Source organism: Rhea americana, unplaced genomic scaffold, assembly GCF_003343005.1.
Source record: "Rhea americana isolate MKP2758 unplaced genomic scaffold, rheAme1 scaffold_99, whole genome shotgun sequence".
Lineage (NCBI taxonomy): Eukaryota > Metazoa > Chordata > Aves > Rheiformes > Rheidae > Rhea > Rhea americana.
Window position 1 is genome coordinate 1,558,207 of NW_028187188.1, and position 12,526 is coordinate 1,570,732.

A 12,526-nucleotide genomic window follows, 5' to 3' on the forward strand; every position below is an offset into this window, starting at 1 on the left:
CTGTAAAATGAATGGAGCAAAAATTTACTAAGAACATGGCGGAAGCTTACAAATTTGCTGTAATTTGCAGCTGAATGGAGATGTGTTAATAAGCAAAACCCTGGTTCATTAATTAATTTGCATTATCACTTAGCCCTATGTTTCTTACAAAGATTTGGATCCATCAGATTTTAATTTTTAGTGTTTCCCAAATAAAACTGTTATAGTAGTTGATAATTCTGTTTGAGACAGCAGCTCAATGAAGTTGATGAATAAATGCATCTGGAATTTCCCCAAGCAAAGTGAATTGAAATTAGTGATATTTATCAGTGATTTTGTTGTGTCTCTTCCCCTTTGGTCTTTTGCTGCTGGAAGTGTTGAATAGGTAGTATTATGCTGATGGTGTGATTAGCTCACATATTCCCTCCAGGGGATGGGTTCATCAATCTAGATTTATTTGAATCTCTGGTGTATAGTGCCAAACAGTTATTTGATTTTTAGAAGTAATATTGCTAATACAACAAATCAGGAAACATCCTTCATAGTTTAGACAGTTAAAGTAAAAGCTAAATTAGAAACCATATCTTAATTGATACGAGTTGTCATCCCTCATAATGTAAATTTTTCCACGGTTTGATTGCCTGTTTTTTTATTATATCACCTCTTACTGATCTGTCACTAAGCAATTTTGATACATCATAGTGCATCTATAATTCCTTACCAGTACACCTTTCTGTTAGAAGCTCGGTTAATTTTAAAAATCAAATTTCTGGTTTTTGCCAGCCTGCAGCCATTGTTAAAATCTAGAAATTGTCTTTGTCGCTCTGTATGCTCTTTGCCATTTCTTGTAGTTGCATGAAATGTATAGAATGTTCCTCTTAGGACAGAATTACGTACCGGCAACTTAGAGATCATGTTTCTAGTCCTTATATATGTAGTGATAAGCATGAAAATATTAACCACATTTCAAACCTCATAGCTTGTTTACCTCCATGTGCAGGCAGCCTGAAACCATATCTGTAACAAGTTTGACTGAGCTAAAGAAAGGTAATTCAGAATTCCTTGGATCCCCCTTCTACTTTTCAGCCCTCTCATTAGGGATTTTCCTACAGTTCTGTACATTTTCCACRAAATTTGTGTTTTGCCACACTTTTAAAATATTGTTTTCTGTTTTCAGACCTACTGGAATATAGTGCAGTAGTTCTTTACTCTCTGAGTTTGCTTTACTGCAGAAATATTGAGGTTACATTACATACCTAAAAAGCAGTCTTGCTATCTAAGACATAAAAATGTATGTAGGGCATGCAGAGAACTTCATCTCTGCCCTGCAGCAGGCAGATGAAGTAGAATTACTTATTAGTTCTCTCTACCTCACCTAATTCTGAGAAATTGAGAAAGAAGGCAGATACATCATGGATAAAATTATATACTTTAAATATGTAGATTTTGACCTATAAGCATGTACAGGTACTTTAGTCAGTCACAATGTGACCGCAAATTTTAAAGGACTCTCTTTYGGATCATACAGATACTATTGAAAGTACCTGTTAAATAAAAAAGTGTAATAGAAGTACTGCAACTTTTTAATCAGATTAGCTATAGCAAAGAGGCTGTGGAAATAGACAACTTTTTCCTTAGTGGAAGGACCACAGTACTTTGCAATTTTTAAAAAGAAATGCTATTTCAATATTGCTTTACTGAAGCAATTTTCACTTTATCTTCCACACCTGAGAAGGAACAATATTATCTTGTGCAAAATGACCCAAGTCTGTCATTCTAGCAGTAGATACATAATTAGAATGTGGAAATGAAGGAGTAAATTACTTGCATCATTTCTAAACCTGTGGCAGTCGTACAGCAGTGTGCACATGCGTCGTTCCAGGCATTCCAGAAACAGGAATAATTTTTCTTCATTTAYCTCATCCACAGTGAATATTTGCTGCCAGCTGAAATGATTTCAGCAAGATGCAGCACTTAAAGTGGTTTTAACAATTTTACTTTGAACAACTGGAAGAGTAATTCCATTTCTGATTACTCCAACATTGCAAAACTCAGCAGAAATTTCAAAGCCTATCAATTAAAGTACTTTCAAAGCAGAGACATGGTTGAGKGTATCCCTCCTCCTCCTTATGCAGTAAAATTCAGGCTGCTTGCATTACCTCTGTGTTCTGGTTACTTTAAGAAAGAGGAAACTATTTCAAGTACCGATTAAAATACTGCAAGAGTATTTAGCAAGATTCTGTGGGAATTAGAGGGGAGTATTACAAAAGTTAAAAAAAAAAATCTATCAATCATCAGCATTCAGCTGAAGATAGGGACAAAACTTGGACAGATTGTGCTGTCTGTATAGTTCTTTTGCTCTATCTGTTTAACCCATCTGATAACATTTTAAGCAGCATCAGGTCCCTGGGTGTTTTCATTCATCCTCACCTTTCATACTAGCCTGCTCAGGACTACACATGAAGACTTCATTCTGCAGGGTAGAAAATACAACCCTAGGAGTTGTTCCTTCCTGGCTCATAGACGCAGCAGGTGCAGAGAGTTCAAATGTCAGAGCAGACTTGATTCTCTGTTTCCCAAGTTTCCCTGATAGAAATCGATGCATCATGTAAGGCAGCCTTAGCAGGTAGTCCAGGCAGAAACCAAAGTCCGCCAGGTCTCTCTGGGCTGCATGAGCAAGAACCCCAGGGCAGGGTGCGGCACGTGCCTGCCCTGCGGCTTASGCACAGCTTCGCTCTGCTGGGCCTTGGGCTCAAAGCAAGTGTTTGCTCCATTAAGCTGGCGCATTTGCTGCATTGCAGTGATGTCAGTGAGATTACTTCACTGGGAGGAATTAGCTTCGATTATCGGTTTTCAGCTAAAGTCAGAACTGAGGCCTGGGAGGGGAAAAATCATATGCCAGCAGTTAAGTCAGAAACCAAGCAGTTTCTGTGTTGTGGGTTTTATGTATGCTGCCTGCAAAAGTTTGATTGCAGCACTTCGGGGCACGGCCAAGCTGGCTGCGCTCTGGGCAGCTCCCGGCAGCAGCAGATGTGGTGGCAAGGGCAGCGGCGGGCTGACAGAGCAGTCCTCGGGGTCTGCTGATCTTGGTACCCTTCTTAATTCCTTTTTCTGCCTTAGCTTCCCCAGTAAAATAAGATAGAGGGTACAGTAGGTGTCTGTACCATGTGAAGAATTCAGAGGCCTAGCTGTTTTTTTCTAAACAAGTAATATGTTAATGTGATAAGTCTATTTTATTTTCTTCAAAKCTTCTTGTCATAGTATCTGTAATACCAGTAATCCTACCTTTCTGCACAACAGAGCAATTTTTCAAGTAATTAACATTAGACTGACAAGTGGGTTGAAAAGTGCTCCTAAGMTTGAATAAATTTCTTTGAGCCTGTTTTCAAGAGAATCCTTTCTTCTTTCAGAATGTGTGACATTTTCTACCGCCATTTTCACCAACTTCCTTATATTCTTAATTTTGTTGTAGTGTTTCAGCAAAAGGCCACTAGAACGCCCAGTGACCACAACAAAGTGTGCTGCGATGTCAGGAAACAAGGTACAGTATTTAATATAGCTCTTTTAAGTGCTATGATACTTTTCAGTAGAACTAGTAGAGTTTTGCTGCAACTTGATTTTGACTGATTTAGCACCTGTTTTTTTGTATATGATTTATATCAATAATGCTATTGCAGCATTAAGAGCACAGCTATAAGAAAAAGATAAAAATTAGTCTTTTGCAGAAGATTTGTAGACTTAGAGATATTATATGCTTTTCAGTTTGCTTTCTCCACTCTAATTAAAATCAAGAAAAGGAACTACTGGGTGGCTGAGCTGTGCACTAATTCCAGCAAATCCTGGATGCCCTGAAATCTGTTTAAAATGAATTACTAGTGGCAGTCCAGATGGCATTTGAGATATAACATGTCAAAAAATTGCTACTTCTGCAAAGTTTGTGTATGCATATATATAGTTAAAACACTATATGGGTCTGAGGAAAACCCATCATCCTTTTGCTGATAAGAAAAAAAGCAATTTTCCATAAACTGATCTAATCTCCAAATAATTATGTTGAATGTAARGCATTAGTTCATTGCTGTCAAAATATTAATGATTAGCTGAGATGCAAAGGAGTAGAGATTCATGCCTAGTGTGGGCTAGTATTTCATATACTCCAAAAGAGGATGTAGGACAAGTGGCTGTTTTTTTCACTTTCTTAATATATTTCCCTTTGCACGGTCTTTCCTCACTTAAAATACAGACACCTTCCCTGTGCCAGCCTGGTAGGGAAACTAACCCAATCRATAACTATGGCTCGAAGTCTTAGGGTGAACCTATCTGCATTCTCCATACAGCCTGAAACCGGTGCTTTATGTACCGTCGCTTGCACCTCATACACGAGCTGGGAAAGGCCTGTTGCATGGCTGCGCGTCTTCTGCATCAGCCATTTCAGTCTCGGCATCCTGGAGCTACGCTCTGCGGCAGCTCTGAGCACCAACCACAGATCTCCCTGTCATTTCCCTTCGGTTACAATATACTTACATGGGAGTCTGCAAGAGAGCTAGGTTCTGACATGTTCTTGTCACTTCGATGTATCTAATTATTATAGCTGAAAAAAATCATAGGAGACTGCATTATAGCTTCCAACCACATTTCAACCCTAGCTGTTGAGAAACATGATGTGGAAAACTGGAGAATAAGGAGGGGGAAAAAGGCACTGTGAAAATGTGTGTGTTAACAGGTCCAGGATTTTCTTTACGATGTCAGTACTATAGCTTTATCGCTAGAAGGAAATTTTTATATAAAAAAAGCTACTCTGCTGCCAAAGAGTGCTGATGGACAGCTCATTGTTTCATTGTATTACTCCTATTCAAAAAATTCTTAAAGATGATCTATTTTAATTAAAATTGGTTCATAAAAATTACTGCTTGCCTTTTTTGAAAAAAGTACTTGCATCATAAAGAAAAAGAAATGAAACGACTTAATGTTTTCTGCCTTTATCTGTTTCCCTTTCATAGCAGCATACAGAGGCCACACTGACATGGTGACTTACAGCACTTTGAAACACACCATCCCAGCTGAACAAGAAGATCTGATCCATTTGCAGGAACAGGTGAAAAAGGGGGCAATTTCTGTGGATGAAGCACTTGAAAAATTTAAACAATGGCAGAATGAAAAAAGCAGATTGCAGTCTGCTCCGCAGGTATGAGATTGCATGTTTAATGTTTCTTGATGCAAACCTTGATCAGAGGTTCCAAAAACTCACTCTTGCATTTTGACCCCTGTATGTGAGGCCTCAAATAGGTGTCATGATTTATACCACCGTGGTTTCCGTGCCTATCAGCTCCTGGCAAACTTGCTGCTTATGGTACCGAGCCTTCTAGGAACCTCTTTCCACTGGAGTTAGGTTTACATTGTTATCTGAATTTCTGAGAATCTTCCTGAATTTATTTAGCCCAATTTCATGTGCTGGTGCATTTGGTTAAAATCTTGAGGTAAACATGTTGATCTGCTAAGACTTTTGTTCTAAACTGTTTAGGTTTGTGCATGTTTTGTGAAGCCACAAACCTTCTGTAGCTGAGCAAACTGAACATGCTATTGAACGTTTCCAGCTAATGGAAACATAACTACTTCAAACTTACATTGTTAATATATATTGACTATATTATGATTTAGGCCTATCTGTTGTTTTTCTTGGCTAACTTGAAGATGTCTGTGTTTGAAGGAGGATTTACAGGGCCTGTTTTCACTGCTTAAGGAAAAAAAAAGTCACTTTCTAGTGGTTATTTATATCCTCAACTGTATTTGTGACTTTTTTCTTTAGTTTTATACCGTAGAAAAGTCTTTCACTGTTACCCCCATTATGAACTTAATTAATTTACTTCATGCTATCATGGCAGTAGTTTAGTCTTCACTGGGATTTTAAGAATCACTTGTCCAAAGTGAAAATATGAAGATCTCTAAAACTCAGTGGTTTTCTCCCACAAAGAGAAAAGCCCCCAAATCCGTCTCAGTGTAAGTAAGTGTCTCTGTAGTCCTAATTCCAGAATCAACATAACTTACTGATAGGAAAAAACTCCACAAGGCTTCTTAGGAATAAATGCTAAAAATAGAGTCTATTTGTAAAGCAGTATATTTTTTCAATACTTTTTAAGATATCAAAAAAATCTTTTTAATAAAAAATAAGTCTTTTTAATTGGTTTTCCTGGATAGAGAAGCTTGGCATTCAGAATGTTAAAGAATCAGCATTTGGTATTTATTTATTTATTATTTCTACAGTAAGCCTTCAGTATTGCTTTTTAACTTAAAGGAAAAAGTGCGTCATGTTAGAGAAAACAACGTTGGAAACAGACTAGAAAAGGAAAACCTGAATGGTAAGTTACACTTTGTTTGCCTTTCAAAATATTGAAAACTTGAGCTGTAAATAAAGATACTGCAACAGCYTGTTGCAGAGTATAAGCAGATTTTTGGATCAGGAACTGCATTTGTAATGAGCATTTTCTGTATCTTACCGCATGTGAGTGAATGAGTGAATGTGTGTGTGCGTGTGTGTAAAAATCAGGCCTTTAGTAGGGTCAAGATTTCATCCCAAAAGATGAGCTCACAGAGTTCTTGGGGGCAGAACATTTACTGTCTTTCTATAGTTGCTGTTTCCTATTGCTGTGTTATAATTAGAATAAATCATTTATTTAGAACAATTTAATTAAATCAGTATTTTATTTGTAAACCAGCTATCAATTTGCACTTGTAAATCCTTGATAAACTTTCCACTGCTACTGCAGTTTCATGTCATGATTCATTAATAAAAGCTGCATGATTAGTCACTTAAGATGCTTTTTCCCCTTTGGGATTGAATGCATTCATCAATATAAGTAAGTCACCTGTATTTCTTATAAATGGTTTTCTCTTGTTATTATGAAAACATTGTGTTAGACGGTCTGGACTTTGGACCCAAGATTTCTGTAAACATCAGTATGTGCAGGTTCTTAGAAGTGAAATACGGTATTTCTTTTTCACATTGGACTTTGTACCATCACTATTTATATTTATCACCTAAGTTATTTCCTTGCCGTAAGAGAGAAAAATAGTCCATAGTACTGCTTCTGTTATTCCATTAGACAGTGTTGCATTTGTGCAGACCTACATTTATGTAACATTCAGTCAGTAGCTCTTTACTGAGTTTTTTAAGAATATCTTTTAGCTCTATCAATGACTGAATTACCAGATAAAAGCCATACCTAAAGACTAATACCTTTACATACCATTACAATTAAATAGTAATACCCTTTAAACTATTTTTGATAGCCATAAGGGCAGTTGTTCTAAGGTTTGGTTTTAACATTCGACTTAACATCCAAACACACACAATTTAGACTCCAGCAGTTTTGGAACAAAACTGACTATTAAAGGAGAAATACATATGTTCTTTTTAAAATACATTTAAAAAGCAAGCGTGTGCCTCTCTGTAAGGTAAGAAAGTGATAGAAATAATATTTTCAACAGCGGATTCTCCAGCCCCTTCCAATGGGCAAACTCACCATGGAACATCTCGCAGAAGTTAAGTGTTAAAAGCTGGTGGTTAGTTGGTGGGTTTAAGTGCTTTTGTCTTGCCTCCTCCACCCCTCCCCACATGCCCCTATGACCAAGTCCTGTGCAGAAATGCAGTTGTCACCACTGAGTSCTTCCTTTTAGAGGAATTCTAGTTTATTTGTATTTGAGCCTTACAGTCCTCTGTAGCTGGCAGAGGTGCAGCATCCTGAGCATGCGGGCAGGCTGAGACCCTGCCCTGCCCTGCCCGGCGTGTGCTCCGGAGGGTCGGTTTGCTATAGGCAAGGCAGAGCTTGTGATGACACGAGCGTGATCCTTGGAAAGCAAGAATCCTGCTGTAGGATTTGTCTGTAGGGTTTTTCCCTAAGACCACATCAGTCCTGTCTCCGTAGCGCTCCTCTATCTCCAGAGCTTAGTTAATGAATCTTACCAGCCAGGTCAACAGAAATGTAGTATCAACAAGAGAATATTAAATTTTGTGAAACAGTAAGGATTTGTATTCTCCAGTAACTCAGATAATGATCACGCTCTCCCCTGCTGATACCAACCTCTCCACCCTTTGTTATGTATTTCATGAAGCATTTAAATCATATGCTTTGTATTATAGAAATCCAATGAGAAGAATCATAATGGAGGCCCCTATCCTACGTAACAGTGTGCGCTCATTACCAAAGATCTAAATAATTGAAAATAAGAACTTTTAAAAGATAAAACTTCTGCTGGGGATGGAGGTACATTAATGGCAAGAGTAAACAGGACCTCAGAAGAGCAACACCTAAGTCCAGACATAAACAAACAAACTTCCTGAAGCAAAAGTGACAAATGCATTTTTTTCTTCTTTCTGTAGTTCATAAGGAAAGCACACCAGAGAGCCTTCATTTCAGAGACCTGTTATACTATACGCCATTTAATAAAACAGTACGTATGAATGTTGGCAATTCTCAGATTTGTTTAAAATGAGTTTGAGTTCTTTTACATCTGTAAACAGACTCACAAGCCATACCTTTGAAAAGATAGGCCTCTCTCTCTAGGTTTCCACTGTTGAAGTTAAGTTCTGGATATCCTTTTTCAGGGATCCTCTTCAAAGTCTTCACTTAGGATTCAAAGAGATCACATCGGAAGCCTGTTAGAAAAGTAATTTCGTTTTAATCAGGAAAGAAAATATATACTATAGTGAGTAAGGAACATGATTTTTACTTTCCTGATAAGTTAGATCTTGCTTCYACTGTAATGAAAGTTATTAATGAGAGTAGCACTCAGTTCAGTTTTCCATTATAACATTTGATACTATCTTGAAGTTCACATCTCATTTTGTGACCGTTTAATATAGGACAGAATAACCRAAAAAAGAAAAAGAAAGAAAAATCTACACTTGCAAGGCAAAAAGAAATCTCTGAAGTAAAGTATCTACAAAAACCTATTTTAAGAAAAATGAAAAAGGACTAGGTGTGTAGAAYGTTGCAGAAAGTACAGACACAGACAATACTTTGAATATCATTACTACAGAATATACCTGTGGCCTTATCCGTAGACMCCAATGCTTTTCTTCTCAGGAAAAAAAGGTAAGACATTAAAGGAAGTCAGCCAGCAGAACAGAAAAAAATCTGGTAAMGTTTCATGGAAATACAGACCTTATTTGGGGACCAAAGCTTAATTTTCAAATGTGACTGGCTCAGACTYTTTAGGGTAATTAAGGTTTTGTTGGCATCTTTTCTGAAACTGCAATGGTGCTAACTTGCAAGAAGTCCGGAAAGAACAAAAGGATTGAAGTTGGACTGACTAGATGCATCTCTAGCATCTGAAGTCCTCAGCTGGAGGTCTCCTCTGCAAAACAGATTTCCGGACAGGACAGCCAGAAGGCAGTCTGTGCTCTCACAGCGAGGCAGACACCTGCTGCTGCGGTGTCCCGCCAGGGCGGGACACGCATACAAATGGTTACACTTCAGCTTACTCCGTGGTACCCAATTTCTCACCTGTATCCTTAAGCATGAGGTAAGGCTCAAGGCTCGCATAGGTTTGTGCACGGCCACTAGCAGAACTACTGGTTGCACCTTGCTTAGACAAAATTTATTTAAGCGTGACTAGGCAAGTTTCTTGTAAAGTCTTAGGGACAGTGGGCTTTCACATGCATCCATACTTTCTAGCATCTCAACACTTAAAAAAAAAAAAAAAACTATTAGATGCCTGTCTGCATCTTTAAACGTTTTAATACCTATGTGAATCTCACTTAGTTGCTTCTGAGAATAGGACTAAGCATTTTAAAAATTCGGCCTTTATCGCAGTTAGTTATGGTGCCTTATGTGTTACATCCCACAGATTTAGTCATCCATGGTCTAAAAATAAGTGTAAAATTGCAGAAACTACATAAGGCAGCTTGAATTGCCTGCAGTTGGTTATCTCCTTGTAGCTGATCTTTGTAGCACCTGGGCCTTGGTCCTGTTTCAGGGATACAGTTTGCATAGTGTCAGACGCCTCAAAACTGGGAGTAACTGATGCTCTGTTTCTTACTCAGCGTAGCAGCAAGACTAGACCCACCAGTGGTGCTGCTTCATTGCAAGTAATGAGCAAGATGAGGGTCACAGAAGACCAACTCAGATGGACTTTGGCAGACTAATACTGTATTAAGCAAGTGTTAGGCCTAATCTTTTTCAGATTTGTCAGCAGTTACATAATAGCTGTAAGTGAAGGTGGGTCTTGGGAACTCTTAGTCGTCCTCCAGTGATAAATACACCTTTGGAGCAAATTGGCAAAATAAGTCTTTGCATCTGCTCCTTCTTGGGGATCTGTGGTGAGACTGGCAAGGTAGGTGGCCTGCTGTGAAAAAGGGCTTTTTCTGGTGAGTTTTCATGGGGAACTGAAACCATTTATTTAATAGCTATCAGCTGATAACCAGTAGGTATGTACAAGTTTAGTCATTACTGGTTTCTTTGTGCCTCTGAAAGTGGTGTTCACRTGCAAGAACGATCTATTGCAGTGGACTCTTTAATACTGACTCACTACTCTAAGGCACTTTTTCCAGCCAGGCCATCCACTGCAGTATAGGCAGCCTTGACAGAAATAATTCTTCCAAATTTTGGTCTCTAGTTGTGGAGAAGCCTATGACAATAAAGCAGATTTAGTTTAATTAAGTTTGTTCAACCAGCTGCCAAAGACCAAATCTCTTCCTTAGCTCCATCCAAAAAAATACTCAAAAGAATACAAAGCAACTTTCACMAACTGCCAGTTTATTGATTAGGATCACTGTCCCAAATAGCTGGCTTCAGTCCTCAACTGTCATCAGCACCTTGCTTTTATTCCAAGTTGCTAGCAGATTGCTTATTCATCGGTTGATGCCACTGCAGCTTGCAAGCATCATCCAAGTAGAGATTTCCCTGAACACTGAAAAACAGCTTTTAATTTTGAGATTGATTGTTTACCAGTTTCTGTTGTCTCTGAGAGACCAGTAGGAAGATGAACACAGAYCCTGATTTTGATATTTATATTCATAGGAACTCAAACTTCTTTACTCAGTCCTGTTAGGCAGGGTSAAGAAATGCAGCATCATCAAGCATATGTATGTGCCACTGGAAAGTGATGAAGTTGAATACCACTGAAGTCATAAACAGCTTTTTTTCTTCATGACCTAAACAGTAGGCATTTCAATCAGGACTGAAAATAYATTTTTGTTGCTTGTTGAAGACAGTGGCCCTTAGAATTTTAATGTTACATCTTTTAGGCTATTTAACCTTATTTTCAGTTTCTTAAGTATTTTATAGGTTCACATCAGGCTGACATTTAAAAAATGAGGGAAAAAAAAAACACCAAAAAACATCAGTCAGTTTCCTTCCTATTTGTTACAATATCTGGCCTTCATGAGGCCAGCCCATTGCCAAACTCTTGCTTGAGGAACTCAAAGACAACGAAATATTCCATGTATTTCCTCCTAATTTGCTTCATCCTCACAAATGCACATCCTCGCACCAGCAAGAGAGGACTAATATGCTGTTAAAACTAAGCTCCATTTATACAAAATCCACCTCATGCCATTCTCTAACACAACGCTGCGGTGGATATTCTGTTGCAACCCTGCTCTCAGGGACATGTGCTGTATTCACATTTGAAGGAAGACACATTAAAGGCGACTCACCCTGGGTATGTATTTTGTGAATTACTCAACTTTGAAAAGCATTCCTTATTGTCCTTGTTTATCATTGATATATACGTGACTGTGTAGTAATTCCATCTACTTCTTTCCAGTCTCCAACTAGAAACCCAGTAGACAAGGAACAGATGCCTAATTAACAAAGGTAAGAGCATGTATACAAAGGCACAGAGAGACATTATTTGTCGTGGAATCTCATGCTTGTGAGAGTGCTTTCCATCAGAGTGCCTTCTCTTAACAATAGAACACAAGTGTACCTCAAGTCTATCAGAGGTCTCATTTCACAAGATAAACATAACTCATGCATTCCATTTATATAGATATATATTTATCTATCTATCTGTCTGTCTTTTTTTTTGTGGGGGGGGGGGGGTCAGGTTTCAATCTGTTCTTATTCCTGTAGGGGCAGATTTGCATGTCATTTGAAACTCAACTGACTTGAGGCACAGTTGAATAAGGTTCCCATTAGTCATTACAACTAATTAAACTTAYGCAACTGAAGGCACTTACAGTCTTACATACCAAACTCACACATTAGATATACTGTATATTGAAATAAAATTGAAAGGTATAGGTGCAAACATTAACCGAGACCAATGGTCCTTTAAGTGCTAGAAATATTGCGGGTGATGGTACTGTCTCCAAGAAAAGCAGAATCTTCTGATGATTCTGTTAGTCATTGTGACCTTTTTACTTTTGGACATTTAACAAGATCTTTAGTAGTTTGTTTTATTACTATTTACTACCTGTGTGTTCTCCTGTATTTCTCATAGCATTTTAAAAAGTATTTAAGTCTACCTTTCAGTGAAATGTAATCATTAAGCTTGCTGCTACTAGGTAGAAGCAAATAAATCTGTTTTACAGCATCCCTTGTCT

General features: G+C 38.0%; 1 protein-coding gene across 1 annotated transcript in view; it reads left to right on the forward strand.

Annotated features, from left to right (window-relative positions):
- Positions 1-12,526, forward strand: part of BANK1 (B cell scaffold protein with ankyrin repeats 1) — a 151,180-nt gene that overhangs the window by 134,471 nt on the left and 4,183 nt on the right. The window contains exons 12-16 of the mRNA XM_085325634.1: positions 3,452-3,520; positions 4,980-5,164; positions 6,272-6,335; positions 8,357-8,427; positions 11,746-11,795. Coding sequence (XP_085181760.1) covers positions 3,452-3,520; positions 4,980-5,164; positions 6,272-6,335; positions 8,357-8,427; positions 11,746-11,790 — 434 coding nt within the window. The 3' untranslated portion in view covers positions 11,791-11,795. The remainder of the gene's footprint in view (positions 1-3,451; positions 3,521-4,979; positions 5,165-6,271; positions 6,336-8,356; positions 8,428-11,745; positions 11,796-12,526) is intronic.